The 18,643-nt window shown below is 35.3% G+C and overlaps 1 protein-coding gene across 3 annotated transcripts in view; it reads right to left on the reverse strand.

Annotated features, from left to right (window-relative positions):
• Positions 1–214: 214 nt before the first annotated feature.
• POC1B (POC1 centriolar protein B) overlaps positions 215–18,643 on the reverse strand; it is a 56,972-nt gene continuing 38,543 nt past the window's right edge. For all 3 annotated transcript variants that reach the window (XM_087765461.1, XM_087765460.1, XM_087765459.1), the window contains 2 exons: positions 2,407–2,589; positions 215–1,174 (listed from right to left, as the gene is read on the reverse strand). In XM_087765461.1, the coding sequence (XP_087621587.1) occupies positions 1,070–1,174; positions 2,407–2,589 (288 nt within the window). In that variant the 3' untranslated portion in view covers positions 215–1,069. The remainder of the gene's footprint in view (positions 1,175–2,406; positions 2,590–18,643) is intronic.

Raw genomic sequence — 18,643 nt, forward strand, 5'->3', positions numbered from 1 at the left:
CTATATACAGTCAGTTGCAGAATTGGATTAAAATGCTCCCCCCATTTCAAGTGTCCTATTTTTCAACATAGAAAATGGGAAGTTGCAGAAATGGATGACTACTTAGTTTTGATTGTGGATTTAAAACAGGTGTTCTGCAATTGCCATTTAAAAAAATAATAGTTAGACATAAAGAAGCAGAGATGTTTTCTGTTAAAAAACAAGACCTACAATCGTCTTTCTAAAAATTGCATTTTTATTAAAAATAAAACCAAAATCATCATACATTTATGGCTTCATTCATAACGCATTAACTGATGAGGGATATTCATAGCATGCAAAGCTTGAGGACCTGTGGAAGTCCTTGGAGGATGAGAAACTTTTGTATTTATGATACAGATTTTGCATCATTTTGTGTTTGGTTCAAATATATTCTCCAGAAATATGAAGCTGATTTTTATTTTTCTAAATATGAAAAATGAATTTGATGGGGATGAGATAAGCAGAAGTGCTCAACTGCATCAGTCTTGTAGCTGAATTCATACACATGCAATTATAGTTTCAAAGTTTAAGTGATATCATTTTCATATTTGTAACTAAAAGGTGTTGTGGTTTTTTTTAAAAGAAAACCTCTGGCATTTTTGGAGTTAGGGCTAATTAGGTCTTATTTAATTTAGCTGCTTGAGTAATGCTGCCTTAGCACAAAGAGCATTATTTTCACAATCCTTACCTGAGTTAAAAAACCTGCATAGTGCACTTCCATAATAATTGCTATTCATCTAAAAATACGTAGTTTGTTGCTTAGTCATATTCAAGATATTAGGTTGAAATAAGAGTCCTGTAATGTTCAATGGGAGTGATTTTAGAAAATATTAGTTTTAGCTGGGCTACACTTTACTAAATATATAACCAGAATATCTGCTTGCTACCAATGTTTAAAATGTGGGGTTTTTTTTCTTCAGTTTTTATTACATTGACATGTTAGAAAAGGAGGATTTTTTTTTTGCTTATCACAAAATCCAATGAAGTAACATTTATAATTTCCTTGTGAATATATGAAACATTCATCAATGCAGTTTGTTTTCATCTTTTATTCTTCCTGTCTTCCCTGAAGTAACATTTTTTGCTGATTTTCTAAGCATTCTTTCAATTTATCTTCAGTCAAAGTCAGACGTTGTTCCAGGATTGAAATAGTCTGCATGAAGAGGACAGTAATTTCAATTTGTTTTTATATTACTCACACAGTATTATAGTGTGCAACATATTAACATAAGAAAAATAATTGTAACTCAACAGGAAAAAATATCCTAAGATGGCTTTTCCTTAGCTATTCCACTATTTACAACTATATTTACAAATAATGGTTTTGTATCTATGGAGATTGTCTAAAGGTTTAAAATTGTTTTCACAAAATATTTTCTCTGAGAGAGAAAGAGAAATATATACATGCATATACAAATTACTCTGAAATACTATGTGAAAGTTGGATCGATATTTCAACAGAAAAACAGCCATCACTGGTGACCCCAAATGATGTCCTCCAAAAACCTAGAAGAAACTTCTAAGGCATCTTCCAAGAAAGGAAGTGAGAAAAAATATACTATTAAAAGTCATTCTCCAAGAGGTTACCTTCTTCAGAAAAGGTAGGTTTCTGGACACAGGCTGGCAGTTTCTTTTTAATCCAGCTTACTACACAAATTATTTTGAACTGATGACTTGACTCCATACTTCCCAAAACCTATTTCTTGAGTTAACATATATATTGCAAAAGAACGCAGAAAAAAAAAAAAAGCCTTAGCTACTCCCTTTTGATTTGGTTTAATGTTAATGTATTACAGACTACAGAGTGGTATATTAAAACATAGATTGGCTAAATCTGGATTACTAAAAAGAAGTATTGAGCATTGGCAAACCAGTGACTCAGAGTCACTGACCGCAACTAGTATTTGTGCAGTTTCACTGACACTAGGAATTATTCCACTGCTTAGATTCCTACCTAAGCCAACACCTTGAACACTAAGTTTGAGAAGGGATTTAATAGTACATTGCCAATTTACTTTGTTCATCCCCTGGTAATGCATGACTGTTCAAGCTGGAATGTCTGCTAAACAACTGGCTTCTGGCAAATCTACGCTAGATCTCACTACTGAAAAATAGTGACTCTTTTCCTCCAGAGTTAAAAATACAACAATAATCTTTATGATTATGTAGCAGGAAGCTTTAACTTTAGCAAACACAATACATATGATCAATATTTGCTGAAAGGAAAAAAAAGACAAAACAGTCACTTGACTATACAACTATTCAAAATAAATAACCCCATAGACTTTAACATTCTGATTTATGAACATGGTTCCTGGGGTTTTTTTGCCCATTGACAGCATTGTCATTTTCCACTGCAAGTGTTATCTGTTATTGCATACTTACTAGTGTTAAAACATCCAGCTGGTCCACAATGTGCTCCAAAGCGTTACCCAGGGAGGGGGAGATGCCTGTTTGCTTATCCACATTATGCACAGCTGATTCGCTCTCATTCTCTGACTTCCTTTTTGAACTTGTTGCCAAGACTGAAGCAGGGGGATACTGCAGATCTTCACTGCTGACATCATCCTTGAATACAGAAACACCATTTGAAGATTCAGTTGCCTTTGTCTTCATTTAATTGGAAACATACAAAGATAGGCAGAAAAGTCTGGCTTTTAATTAAAAACAAACAAAAAAATCTATTTACGCATATATGCACACACACAAGGGCGTTCAGATTTGCTTCTTGTACTAGGTCCAATTCATAACACTTCAATTCATTCTGACCTAAGAGAGAATTTCAGCTGTGATAGATGAGGCAATAAGAGAAATCTCAACAGTCTTTAGGTACGTGTTTCAGGTACATATGATTGAGGAACTACATGCTGTACTACTAGAGCTTGAATTAAAGCTCGAATAAATACTATTGCTGACTGGAGTTTTCTTCAAAAAGATAGCTCTAGTTCACAAAGGAATTCATTCACAGTAGTCATATGGATGAAAAATTCATATGTGACTAGATGATCACAAGTTCCTTCCAACTTCATAGCATGAAACCTTTGTTTCGTATGAATTAACCTCTTCTTTCAGAACAAAAAGAAATTAAGTAGTTTTTAGTTGTTTATTCAGTGGCATCACTTTTTGAGAAACTGATTCTTTCAGAAAATGGGAGGAGGAAACACACAATGCAAAGTTAAGAGAGAAATAACTTTGATGTATAAACATTGCTCCAGGGTAAGTGAGAGAGCATGATCTTTCCAGTCACTTCTGGTTTTGTTTGTGCCTTGAAGTTCTTAATGGCGCTTTTGAGTCATGAAAGTTTAAATCATCACTAATTCATTAGAAAGTCCTTGATAACAACTTTACCTTATTTATTAATGACTGTTTGAGATTTCTTTGAAAACTTTATACCTTCAGATAATTTTAGTTTATTTTTACACTAAAATAAACTGAGGTAGTCAAGTTTTATTATCTCTAATTACATTTCCAATATCCACAACATTTACAAAATAAAACTTTTAAATGTTTACAATTTAACTGTTTCTCTGAAATTTATTGACAGCTGATGAAAATATCCGTTAGCTATGCAAAGGGGAAATTTTAGTCTTACTTGATGTATTTAAAATATGCAATATTTACAATGTACCCCAAATATATTTATGTTGTAAAGCTAAACAGTTTTTCAAAAGAAAGAGTCTTAAAATCATTGTCAGCCATTAAAAAAAAAATCTCCTAAGTCTATGAAATAATCTTGCAGAATGTAAATTGCTAGGCAGAATTAGTGGCAAACCTTTACAAGATTACCTGGGCATGCTGATGAGCTTCTGCCAAGAATGATTTATAGGTAGTTGACCCTGCCTTTGAATCAGGTAGGATCGGAGAGCGATGGATGAAATACTACTACTATGATAATGTCATGATTTTAAATGTAAGTAATACTAAATCATATCAATATGGATCCTTATACTGCTGTATTCTCCACAACACTATTCCTGTGTCTTCAGTGCCATCCTGCACAGTCCTGACCAACTAACATGCTCTGTTCTCTGGACTCACTGTTGCTGATTCTCCAAAATCTTTTCTTCCCTAAGTGCTGGGGTCGTGCTATCTACATCAATGAGACAGAACTAAGCAAGAGATGAGTTGTGTCCACCATCCACCAGGGCTTTTCTTTTTACTAGCAAAGCACAAGAGCAAACCAAAAATGCCACACACGTAGAGTCAGTAGAAGACTGTGGGTCTAGGGAGGGAAATGGCTGAAAGCAGAGATAGTGGTGGGGTAAGAGGTTTTCATATCTTAGGAAGAGGAGGGCAAAAAAGAAAGTCTTACCACCCTCTTTGGGTTAAAAGCTCCATTGTGCAGTTAAGTTCTACAAGGACAGGTCTCGACCCTCAAGCAAGAACCCATGAAAGGCAGAACACGGGGTTGATAGGAATAGAGGGAGATACCCATGCATATACTTCAGACCTTAACCTACAGTGCTACAAAACCACATGAAACCCTTCTCAAGGTTTGATAGTACCATGGTATTTGGTGATATGTCACTTTCATTGATTTCATTATGATGAAAGAAACAGATAAATTAACTAGAAGATACCTCCAGTTCCTTTTCAGCCCTCTTTTTTGTGCTTGATGACTGATTTAAGCAAATGAACTAAGCATGTCAAGTAATAAAGGTCTGATGCAACTAATACTGAAATCCATCAGTGATTTGTATTGATACGGGGTTGTGTCAAAAAATAGAAGTGTACTAGACATCAAACTACAGATTTCAAACACTAAACATCCGAGGCTGTTCTACAGAATGTCCTAATGATTACAACATTTGCATTGGACTACAGAAAACTGGCCTTGCCTTCTCAGTCTAAAGCTATTTAAAGTCACGGCTCATAGCACAATGGTTTGTCAGCCAGGCTGTTGCCTTTTAAAGGCATGAAACAGTGGAAGAAAAGCTACTCCCTCCAGCCATGCTGTTTTGCCACTGGTCAATAGAAAGCAGCTTTAGTTCAATGGTTAGGATGCCCAGTCAAGGAGCAGGTAAGTCCTGTTCCCATGAGAGGCTTTATATTGTATAAATAAGGTGATAAAATGAATAAATCTCCACAGGAGAAATGATTTGAACCCAGAACTTCCCCACTCCTAACTAGATGGTTTAATTACATCTTTCTCTCCAGTACCATGAATTCCAGTTTCTTCTCAATATGAAAAATCTTGTGATGTCAACTTCAGATTATTCCAAAGAATTGTACATTGTGAAGGAGTCACTTGTTAGCACAAAATGAAATAGAACACAAATGATTTGACTTTTGGACAAGGTAGGCAGAAAACAAACTTCCCATTTAATTTTACTTTGCTTTAGCTCCTTGCTTTAAAGTGTTAGAAGTCCTCAAAAGAAAGTGTTCCGAATATCTCAGAATATTCTGGCTCACAATGTATCCCATGTACTTTTAGATGAGCGTGAAGTATATAGGATTATTGCATCTTAAGACTGTCCATATCTTCCCTTTGCAGATTGCTTTATATGAGATACCATTAATTCAATCCTAGAAGAGCTCAGATTCACTGTGTTATTTCTGACTTACGAAGTTGTATCTGAGGTCCTTGGGAAACAGGATTAATGGAAGCTTTTTGGCATGCTTACTAAATCACAAGATGGAGATAGTTTCAAATGCTGATTAACACAGAAAATATTAAGCTCAATTTGGCATTCAAATGTTACAGAAAAAATATTGCCATACATTAAAGAATTCCTGTCTTACAACCAATCGTACTATGAAGAACATCCTTGTATTTAACTACAACAGAAGAGTCTGTTAGAATAGACGACTTAGTGAGATTCCTATAGAAAGACAGTGAGATTACAGAAACCTTGGTTCTACCTGTAAATCTTGACTGCTTGCCCAGAAGCCTCCAAACCTTAACTAGGATTAGGTAAATTTGACACAGAGGTAGAGGGCTCACTGATTAAGTTGCTACAAATTTCAGGAAAATTGGAGGCAGGGCAGATGGGACACATTGCAGGAAAGGCAGGTAGAACTCAAGCATTATATATTCTGCATGGCAGCAGTAAACCTGCCTGGTTATCCCATGCCTTATGAAACATAAGCAGTTGATGAAGGACGTTAAAAGCGTCAGTGAAAAACAGCCAGTTGGTGCAGGAACAGTTTGTAAAGCTTTTGAGATTATTCTTTGTAGACATTTGTATGCGTCCTCTGAAAATTTTGGCACCTTTTACTGATTTTAATCAAACCTAATAAAGAGGTAGGGGTCTCAGAAGTAATGAAGTTCCTGAAAGCTTCAGGAAACCATTTTCCAGAGTCTCCCACCTGAGGTTAACACAGCTCTACAAGTTCACACTCCTTAGCTCTGAAGGGGAATAATGATGTGAGTTCCGTAAGTGCAAGAAAGACCCAGGCTGGAAGCCACGTCTTCCCAGACACCAATATCAATAAACTCATTGGAAATAAACCTAGTGCAGTTTGTCTAATCTTAACAAAGCTACTTGTACTAATGTTTTGAGAAGTATATTCATTTTCTTGCCTTAGATAATGCAGCAAAACCAGATGTAATTGTAAACTTCAACTGATACTCTCTGATTTTGCTTAAAGGCATACTGATTTGCAAGTTCAGTGTCCTACAAATAATCTATTAATTCTCAAGTACTCAAGAATAATAAAAAAAATAGATTTAACATTCAATGGCACTCAAATTAAAAATTTGCTGTCCATGATTTGAAGTATTAGGATTTAAAATTAATGGACAACTTCTACTAAAAACAGTTCTACTCTGAGGTTAGTGTTTCTCAAGTTCTTGTCAAACAAGCCTGCTGTACTTCAAACTGAAAATAAAGTAGAGATTTCAGTTTAAGCTCCCACAAAGTGATTACAAATTTTGCTATTAAAGCCAACCTAAACAGATTCTTCCAACCCAAGGAGGAAAGCTGTCAATTCAGGTAAACTGAGCAAATGCTAAGCTACTAAAAATCTCACCAAACAATTTTTTCTTACAATACAATTTATCCAAAATACAATGTAGCAGAAAAATAGGCTGTGAAAAATGCTTTGTAACTCTGTAAATTGCCACCAACATTGACAAGTCAGAGTACTGGAAAAGTCTTCTTGTAATTTAGTGGGTTAAGCAGGAAATTGAGATTCTTCTGTTATATACTCAAAGACATATAGGGACAATGTGACACGAAAGTACTTATATAAATAAGGCAAAGGCCTCGATGTTTGTCAAATCTGAAAGGATCAAATACAGATAAGCAAATAATTGAACTTTCAAAATTAGTAAGAGAAATGAAATGAGAAAGTTTCAAATTTTCAACTTATCTAAGTTGTGCCAAAATAGTTATTTTTATCATATTCTGAAAATTTGTAGAGATTTTTAAATGCTGTCAGACATCAAGTATGCTGCTATATCCTTTAGGTGCCTGCTTTATATTTTAACCTTTCCTAGTATCTAAATTTACAATCTCCTCCAGCTCTGTGAAGGGTCCAAAACTGCTGAAATCTAATGAAGCACTCAAATGGCAAAACTTTGTTATAAACGAGTGATGCTAGTCTCAGTAGATTTCCTTTACTTTTGGATACCAATCAGTTCATGTCCACTACTTTCATTCAGCATAATCTTTTATAAAAGAAGTTCTTTTTAAAGAAACTCTTTCTACCCAACAGTCTATTTTACATAAAGTGTTTCAAGAACTAGATGTTCCCTTTCCTTCAAATAAGCCCCTTTCTAAAGCATTTTAAATATTACCAATTAATAAACAACAATTCTACATGTTGCCAGCAATGTAGTAAAAATGTCTCATAATTCAAAAAACTAAACTATTCTGAAAGACTTCAGAGCTATAGCTTATTCTGAGAGAATAAATTTGAATAAGGCAATCAATTTTAAATTGTTACTTCTGAGCAAAGCTAAAAAGAAAATTAAATGTGTACAGTGTTTCCATTCACAGCCCGTTAGTAATAAAATGGACTCACATTTGGGCAACTTCATGTGAGTTACAAATAAGGAGGAGAAGGAACAGATTTAATTAATCAATAGGAAGTTATTACCATGACATTACCAAGCAGATGTTCAGTAGAAAATTAAATTTAGCTTATAAATGATGTCACAAACAGCAAACCATAATTGCTCATCTTTGTTTTCTGTCAAGCAAAATAGCCAAAACTCTGTGGGTGGTACTTAATCAATTTGTGAAAAATCCTTATACATAACCTTATCACCTCTGCCTATTCCCAAATGTTTTCCCATGAAACATTCACAGATCAGACAGAAACAAACACTGCATCCCAGTCTCCCTTCGCTTCATTATGTATAAGAATAGAATCTGAGTAAAATGCATCCATATATAAAGATGCCTGAGCAGTTTCATTTATAGAGAAAAAAAAATTCCCTCAAGGAAAAAAATATGAAAAAATACAAGTCTCTGTCACTCAGTTGAAAATTATTAGTCTTCAATCTTCTAAGAGCTTCAAATTCAGAAAATATAGGCAACAGCTTCCAAGTTAATATCTTAATGATCTTATAATTAAGATGGGCTTATATGAAAAAGTGACATTGGTAAGCTTCCTAATGAATCACAAAAATTGGCATGGTCTGCTTTTTAAAAATAATCCTTTAAATTTTGAACACATGGTACATTTGCCTACTAATACTAAAACATTTCTGATACTGTGATTAAAACAACTACAAACAATTAGTCATAAGTAGGGCATTAAGCTCAAACAGACCAAAGAGCAAAGGCATAACAGAGCAGTCTTCCACCTTACCAGATCTTGATTTCCTGTGTTTTTTGGTTATTTGAAATCATGGGAAGTTTCTCAGGAGATGTAACAGTACTATCATTATCATTGCTTTTTCCTCCATCTTGTGAACCTACCCTTGAACGAAAATGGTTCACTATGGATATGCTAAACTGAACTGTTCAGGAGATGTTTTTTTCTCCCTTTCTTTTGTAGGCCATACTTCTTCACAGATCGCTTCTATTGCTTTGAAATTTTTTTTTTTCAGTCAATAAGCGATCCACATAAAACGGAGCTCTCTGATCTATTAGGCTAACACTGAGTATGTTAAATCACAATCTGTTTTATCAGTTTCTACTGCAGAAAACTTCCCTGTAGTTTCAGCTGATTACAGCACTCTTCATTTCCTCTCCTCTTGCACGCACATGAATCAGCACAGCAAAAACCTGCCATGTGCCAAACTGCAGCTTTCTGCCCCTTGCTATCTGATGAGGTAGTTCTGGTATAATTTATTTGCAAACTTTAATCGAAGTTTTGCATTCAACCAGTAAAATACAGATAAACTATGCAGCGCATCTGAAACAAAGTTCTACCAAAGTATTTCTAGCTTGAGCAGACCTCTTTCAGAACAACTCATAACGCAGAATTTCACACTTAATTCAAAGTCTGTCATGGCTTCTTACGCATCTCAGTCTTCTCTAGCTCTTAAAAGAATGTCCGAGATAAAACCAAAAATTGAAAGCACTTAATGTAAGTGCACCTCATCCAATCCGACAAGGAAATACTCGGTCTCCTCCTCTCTGGTGCAGGTATGATCACTGAAGGTAGCAGATCCTTCAGTTTAGAACCTTACCATGAGTAGTAGTATCAGGATACAAACTCACAGCCAACAAACCAAGCCAGACGATCAGACTGTATTCCTTAGCAACACAGGCATTTTCACCTAAAGTGGAATAGCACTGTCTTAAGTCTTGAAAACAACAGATTCAGCCTGAAGCTAACTGAGTTTATAGAGGTCACAACGCCAGCACAGTACAATGAAAACTAGTTGCTAACTTGTTTGGTTTTTGTTTTGTTGGGGTTTTTTTTCTTTTTTTTTTAAATATCAATACAAAATTAACTGAAATCCTGATGCACTTACAGCTGTGGTCTGATTAATCAGATTTATTTATTTCTATCAGGATTACAACTATGTTAAATTTAGCATTGCGATGACATGAAATAATAAATTCTTCTGTTCACAGGCACATCTCAAGATATCCTGAATAGATAGTTTTATGTAAAGAAATTGTATCATACTTTACAAGTGTTCTTTCACACACATAATGAGAAACTGGCTATGTGGTTTTGTTATGTCAGCTTTTTCTGAGATTGCTGCTGATGGTCTGAGGAAACACTGTAAAATAGTGCACATTCAATGCACTGAGTATTTTGCAATGCCGTGTGTACAGAATCTAGTACAGAACAAAAATTTTTCTCCATATTCCATTCATGTCAAGAGACAGAAAAGGAACTAAAAATAAGCCTTGTTTTCTCCAATAAATATAAAAATTAATTATACTTCCTCAATAAAAAACCCATAGAAGTCCACAAATATTTGAATGCATCCAGATAGAAACAAATAATATTTCTGAAATATTTTTCTAAACTCTGAGATCGTCAGTAATACCTAAGCTTTACTTAAAAACAGATTATTTTTTTTTAGTTTGCTCATTGATATTAATTTCTAACGTTAATAGTTCCCTGCTCAGACAGAGTCTGATTCAATAAAGGGATCCACAAAAACTGAATAGCTGTGCTCCGTTTCCACTGGATTTAGATAAACCTAAGCCTTAAAATGAAATACAGTACCTAAATACAGTAGCTATACAGCTTATAAAGGAAGGAAAAAACCACAGCCCCCTCAAACATGTTCTAATCAAACCACTATGTATTAAGCATTCAGAGAACACTGAGGATTTCCCCCCACAAAACAAGCAATACTGCTGAAAAGTTAATAAAAAAAAAAGTCATGAGCATCCCACATAAACTAGACAGAAATCATTACAGGTTCAATTTCCAAAGGTGAGAGTTTCCCTGCCAGGAAGTAAATTCTAAATATGACAGTTCAAGAAGACCATATTCAAACACTTTCATAAATTATAAAAATATTTGCACCACAGGCACTAAAAATAACAATATGTACCCTATGGAATAAAGGTAAAGGAAGGTAATAAATGATCTTCAATATATCTTCAGCTTAAGCAAGAAGCTTTGTAAAGCTGAGGACAGATAACATGAAACTATAGAAACATTCCCACTATTCACAATCGCAAAATAAAGTAGCCAATTTTGATTTAGGCAAATTACTTTGGACTGCATGTGTGCACATCTGAGGGAACATCTTAATAGCTAAAATCAATGCTAAAGTTTCCAGTGATGACTTTTTTTTACCCTTACAGAGTCCTAATAAAAGTTATATTGCATACTCTGCTTGAACTTCTTATCCATGCTAGGCAGAGAAAAGCTGAAGGAGGACAGGAGGAATACTTATAACAGAAACTGGAAACACAACTAAATAGATACTAGAAATGAAATAATGACAGTAAATTAATAACCCTATATGGACAAGGCCTCCTTTCTAGTACTATAAATAGAATATTCTGCTGTATTTCACACTACAAATGTTAATGAATAAAAACAGAAGTAAAAAACCCTCGGACTTTTGTAGCATGTGGGCAAACTCCCTATACTCCAAGTGGCCGATTGTGGAGGTTCACAGAGGGCATCAAATGCATGAAGGCAGGGTTACCTCAGAGTGTGAGTGAGCACAGCATCCTCACCAGGAACACATCTACTCTGAGAAATAACAGCTGTTCTGCTGGATTGCCTGCTCATGACTTCTTTCTCTCCTCTTCCTCCTACTTAAGAAACGGACTTAAAGTCTCTGCTTTAGACCAATAGCTAGCTAAATAAGTCTAACTGAACTTCACAAAGAAACAGTAGCTGGTAACAGTATGATTTATTGTGCAGAGTCTTCAAATATATATAAGGGCTACCACTTCATCTATCTCATTCAAATAGTTGGCAAAGTCACCTAGTATATTCATTGGTATTGTTCAAAACAAATTTACAATGAAAAGAGATCGTCCAACAAACCCAGAGGAATTTCTCGTTCTTGAAGGCATGTTTACTCCTAGGAAAACCAAACCAAAACCATTTTTCTTAAGTTTAATTTTTCAAACTAAATCATATACTTTACAATATGTAATTGATTTCTCTTAGATTAGTGACTCATACTTAACCTGTTGGGGCAAAACTAATCTTGATCAAGTTACACTGTATATAAATGAGAAGAGCTAGAGGAACACACTTCTGTCTTAAACCCCACCTCTCAATAAGAATGAACAAAAAGTTACTGAAGACAAAATCCTGAAAAGACAGACTCTGCCAGGACAAGGGGGAGGATTGAAGGATGTGAGTAACCTCCTCCTAAACCCTGAAGAAAGCTGAGAAGAGCTGCAGTCCCTGTGCTCCAGTCTCCACAGACCCGCGGCCTGGTGCTTCACCAGGGTGGGAGGCTGCTGCACAGGAGAACCAGTGTAGAGCTGTCTGTGCTGCAGAGCCTCCCTTCGTCCACATCCACATACTACATCAGCAGAGCCCCCTGCTGTAGAAGCAGCACATAAGATCTTTCTGCCAGCCCATACATAACTATATATTCATTCATATCTACACACAACCTTCTTTCAAAGTTATAGGCAAAGCCAACAGAAGCTCTCTTCTGTTGGCACAGCTGCAGCTGTACCAATGGTTTTTGTCACGATAACAGTGTCAATGCTATGGGATGAATTTTTTTTTTTTTTTTGGTACTTCATACCAACATAACTTGTGTCTACAAAACTTTGTTACATAGACAAACCTAGCTTGCCTCCCATTAGGGGATGCTAGGAGGTGCACGGTGTCCACACAAAGATTTCAGAGAGAAATCTTCTCTTGTTAGCTGAGATCTGGCAGCTTTGACTTCTCTTCAGAGCAGGGGTAACAACAGGAGGGTATACCACTTGACCAGGAGGCTACTGACAATACCATTGGGTTTTTACTCCTACTTCTATGGAGCAAACAATCTCCTTCAATTCAAATTATTTACAAGAAAATATCAAGGATTAAAAAGCATTAGAAACTAAGTTAGCAATGCAGCATAGTAGAGTCCAAAGTTAAATCCAACAGTTCCAGCACAATTGCTAAAAGACTTTGCTAAAGAGTCAGATGCTACTATTAGGGATGGGGAAAAAAAAAAAAAATGCCCAGTATTTCACAGCTTGGAACTGAAATCTCCTGACTATAGCCAGGAAAAAATATTTTACTATGTAATAGATCAACACTGCTCCTCAGCAGTTGACCAAGGCTTTTGTTAATAAATTGTTACACCTATAATGGATGATGAAGAAAGGTTTGACAAGGACCATCAAATACTTTAACAATAGTGTCACAGAAAACTCCTATAAGGATAAAATGAAGCTTCAAAATTTTCCTTGAAAAGTCAAATTTATGTGCTTTTGTTAGGTTTCATTTAATACCTGGAGAAAGAAGCAAAAGTTTACACCAAGCTATTTCAGTGCTCAGCATTAGTAATACACCGAAGGTTTGGACAAGCTGTCCAATTTGTCCAGGTGAAAACAATACTCAGTGCTGCTGAGCTTAGTTCAAAGGTGGGATTTTCAAAAATTGCTTTAGCAGCACTAGCATAACTTTGAACTTGTCAGTTGAGTTCTACAGTTTACTGTGATAAGAATCAAATTAGGGAACTGGAGAAACTGAGAAATTTCAGAATTGCATACAAATACCCAAGAAATGTTAACTCGGAGTGGTCTGACATGCCTGTTCTACTCTTGAAAAATCATTTATTTTAATTAGTGTTCTATTACAAACTTCTGTCAAAATACACACATTGTTCAGCACCAATTAAAATGCTAAATCTGTTGGCACATAAGATTGGTAGGTAGATAGGTTCTGCTTGGCTGTATTAAAAAAGGAATTCAACAATGATAAAAATTACAGTTAAAGCATTAAGGTGGCCAATAATAGCTTTGTTTTGAAATGCTTCATAATTTTCTCCCACTGTTAGGCTGTGACAGTTGGAACTTTGAGGAAACCAAAATAAACACCTTACTGATTTAAGAATATGTTCTGCAGTTCTGCCAGTTCATTAAAATCAGAATTCAATTAAAAAAAAAAAAAATCTCTGTGATAAGCCGAGAGAGTGGGTTTCATTGCTGAAGCAAGTCGTTAGTTACCAGGCTCTAAAGATTAATCTTCTCCCTATTTGACACAGTATTTGTATTTTAGCCAATTTCTTCCTACCTAAAGTGGCAAAATTTAACAAACCATTGGAGGTGACTGTCAGCATGGGATAAATGGCAACACCAGTCTGAACTTGGGTGGTCAGGGCAGGGGGAAGGGTAGGGATGGTGGTCGACTCAGTGACTTACAATTCCAAGAACATTTATTATTCTTAAATTTCACAGGAACATACTACTAGAAGAGGTCTTGATCACTGAATCCGGTCCTCAGGTACGAGAAGGAGTTTGCATCTATACCATTCTCATTGAACAATCTCTTATTTTGGAACTGACAGCATCTCCCATGGTGAATTTCTTTTATGACTATTTATTTTAATTTGAAAAAGCATAAATATGGACAAAACTTAGTTTATACAGATCATGTTCAAAACTTAGTTTATACAGATTGTATTCTAGCCCAGTAAAAGTGTAAAACCTTCCCACTTCTGCTTCAACAGATGCTTTTAATATCACAACGGTCACATCCACAATCCTGTTGACTTTTGTTAAAATAAATATGGATAAATAAACAACAAAAGTAGTCAGCTAAAATTTAGGGGTTTGTTCTCCACTTCTGCAAATGATGCTGAGAGAAAGCCCCCTTTTTCCTTAGTTTTTTGTGTGAGAATGTCTTATGGATTAAGATCCTGATTCATATTATTAGTGACATGACACGGCTGACTACTTTGCAGTTAGCTTTTCCTCCCTGCCAACCCAAAAGAAGAAGGGGAAAAAAAATAATCTAGTACAAACTCCTGCCTCTCTCAGCAGCAAAATGCTTCGAGGCCAACAATTTGAGGAAGCTCTGCCTCATGATTCTTACAGGATTCCTTTGTCACCAAGCTGCAGAGAGGCAGTTGGCAAACACAGCAGAAGAGAAGCAACCTGGTCTAGTGTCCATGACAATTCACAACTTTGTGTTCCAGATCCAATCGCTGTCACACCTTATTACTCTTTCTTGATACAAGAGAAAACTCCACTTACAGTTGCTGTTCTCTGTAGTGATGCTTATGTGACCAGAAAAGCTGAGGTACTACAAGTAGCTACACAACTCACAAGAAACAAGATCAGTGCTTACTCCTTCATTCAGCAAGGTGTAGCACTTTTTGCACAGAAGAGGTTCTGAAGAACAGGCTCTCTGTGGATTGGCACATCTCTCCATTTAATGTATATAAGTAGAAATTAATAATGTAATTTATGATTTTTCAAAAAATAGCATAACATCACACACGGCAGTAAAAAAATACATACACAAAGAAATATCTCCTTAGAATATAAGGATATATATAAAAGGTGCTATATATATACTTTTATATATGTATTTTATATAAATAACATTTTTCTATGTGTATATATATACATGGAGAGATATATATACACACATACACACACTTATATAAAACACCTTACAAACTCTTATTACCTTAGAATAAACTACAGCTCTGTCCCCTATAACATTCAAAGCTTTAAAACTGTGTGTGTATATATATATATTAGGAAAATGGAAAATACTAAATAAAGGGTTTACCATTTGAAGATAAATATTAAATTCCACTGGTCACAGTGTATTATTTCATTCATACATCCACCCAAGTTTAATTTGTTAAACACCCACATCCACCCAGGTTTAAATTAATTTGTTAAACACCCATGCAATTCTTCTGCACACATTCCATATTTAATTATGTTTGCTGCTACATTACTAGCGCTTGTGGTGTGTTTGGGGTTTTTGTTTGTTTTAAACAGCCAAACTTGAAACATTGATTAACATTAGTATTCTCTATGTGTTCAAAATGGGAAAAAATATGACAACACAATTATATATACTAAGTCATTGTTTAACTTGCTCACCTTCCTATTGCTCTAGTGTACAAATATAATTCCAAGACACTTTTTGTATTAGTGACATCCAGATCAGAACCATCACAGTCTAAAACAGCATTCAATATCAATTGTCTTTTTATGCTGTATGAAAGTCCAGAGAAAAAAAGAAAAAAAAAAAAAAAAGAATCCTCATTGTCAACTGTTTCTTTTTGTTGTAAAGGAACATGCTTTTAATGCGACTAATCACACTGGCAGCCAAAACAGGAGCATCAGTATGTTCCACAAGTAGGACTGAAAGCCACAGTACCTGTACACATTGGAGCTGAAGCACAAAGGTAGAACTTGCTCGTGTCACTACATCTCAATAAACTACCGCATGGCTGTTCTGGCAATCTGGTCCTCTGTTTAGACCAGGACAAAGAGAAACAGGAAACTTTTATTCTATTCCTGCTTGTCATTTCTTTGGCATTGAGGTCTGATGCTTTACCAAGCAACAGAACAGAAATTTTGTCAAGAATCACCATGGATTCAAATTAAAGGCCCCCTTATTTGTAATCATGACTAACTTGCAAGTCTCTCCACAACTTCTCTGTTTTTAGAAAAAACTCCCTTATTTGTACTAATACTATGATCTTTTAAAACTTCTGAAAGGAAAATTACTTTGGTATTTTATTGTTACCAGCAGCAGCCTGATGATAGCAAGAATTTATGGAACTGTAGGTCCATACAAGGTACACTGGCACTCCCTGTCATCTATGTCCCTGCATCTTAAAGAAAATAATTTCTAACAATAATAATGGACAACATTAATACAAATCTTTTCTAGAGATCAATCAAGTTAAGCGTGTAACACTTACATATAAGATACTCCTGCTAAGACCAGCAGCTCAGATTCTGAAATGTGCTTGTGCTCCCTTGTGCTCACAGCCACATGGCACTTTCTTTGAAAGTAAAGCACATTTCTCTAAATAGTTTGGCTGTACAGGTTAGAGTTGGATTAGGGATATAACTGAATTGAAAGAAAGATATATAAAGATATAAATAATATTTAAATACTCACTAAGTTAGCATTAATGAAAAACTGCATTAAATACTATCCACTGTATAGATAAGAAATATAAACACAACTTTGCCAAAAAGGCATGTAAAACAGAATATCATACTGTTACATCCCCTTTATTAATTTCATTTGATTACGGCTGACTGCGTGCTTGCAACTGCATGGAAGAGCTAAACAATGCGTAATCAATTGTACAGGATCAGTTATGACAGGTAGCGGTCTAGTCAAGATGTGGAGATGACACACTCAGTGAGACAGGGAAGAAGGCATATCCCTACTGTGTGCCGCACTCCATACTTGATGTTAAAATGACAATAAAAACGAAAGCAGTTGGCACTATAATCCTAGATCAACAGCTGGCATTCCAGTCCTAAATGCCAAATTCCTGTTAGGGATTTAGAGCCTTCACAGATAACATGTACTGTTGCTTTTTACAACTGTGAAAGGCAGAATAATACAAATGGACATAAATTAGAAGTGATGAAACACAGCTGATCAGGATAATTGAAAGCCTCAGCAAAAACTCTATAGCCATTAGAACTAGGAGCAATAAAAAGGATATTTTAGCCCCATCTGCTTGTCCCCACAGCTCACTTTTAAGTTTTGAACTTGTTGCAGATTTAAGAGGCTCTGATGGAGGAAGAGATATCCTAGAGGGAGCTGATTTCTTATAAGTTTCCTGAGAATAGATTGCCAGCTAAAGGAGAGAAATCAGTAAGTACTGCCACTGGGAGAAAGGCTCTGGCATAAGTTTACACATTACTGGAGACCAGAGAATGCATATGAGAGAAACAGAACTTATAATTACCTGAAAGCAAGGGAAAAGCTTCAAATAAAACCTTACAGTCAGCTATGAAACACAGATTTGTAGGAAGCTAGGCTACATAATTTCTGTGACTCAAGGTTTATTTGTACTTTACAAATATCAGAAACAAAATAAGTCCTAGCAATGGCATACTTATTAGCTAGAGGTGTTAAAGAGTGATGCAGAAATTTTTTACAGTGGCTGATGAAGTATTTTTATCTTCCATTTTGGAAGATAATAAATGCTATAATTGTATTTCTGGCAAAATACTTTCTATCCCAACTGTAGCAAAAAAGACTGTTAAACAATTTACACTGTATGTAAATATTTTTAAATCCTGGGTTACATAGTTTGAACTCAATGGTTCTGAAATCACTTAACAAGTAAGGTAATGATGTTGATTTTTAATATATCCTGGAATAATGGAGAAATAACAGGGGAGTGGGGAAGCTGACATTCCATCAGTAGTTAGAAAGGATAAACAGGATAACTGTGTGGTCATAGGTCACAGTCAGCTTGAGAACTGAGTCAGGGAAAAACACTGAAAAGTTGATTTAGGACATATACAGCAAAGATTTGAGACATAACGTCAAGTAAATCAATATGGTTTGAGAAAGAAAAGAAATGGTCTGTCAAACTGAAGACCTCTCTAGTGAAATATTTAGTCAAACTGTTCCTGATAAAAGTACTTTTTTTTTTAAATCCATAATACGCACACTACAATTTTAATTAACACATTTTAGATTGTAAGACAGTAAAAACTCAATTATCTAGCTAGTGTTTCTTCAAAAACAGTTAAACCAGAAGGTTACTACAGAATTATGCTGGTTTTAGTGATTTCACTGAAATCTGTTCTTGTTTCAGTCCCACACAAAACAT

This window comes from Nipponia nippon, unplaced genomic scaffold, assembly GCF_047370975.1.
Source record: "Nipponia nippon isolate SJK-2023a ecotype South Korea unplaced genomic scaffold, ASM4737097v1 scaffold_3, whole genome shotgun sequence".
Lineage (NCBI taxonomy): Eukaryota > Metazoa > Chordata > Aves > Pelecaniformes > Threskiornithidae > Nipponia > Nipponia nippon.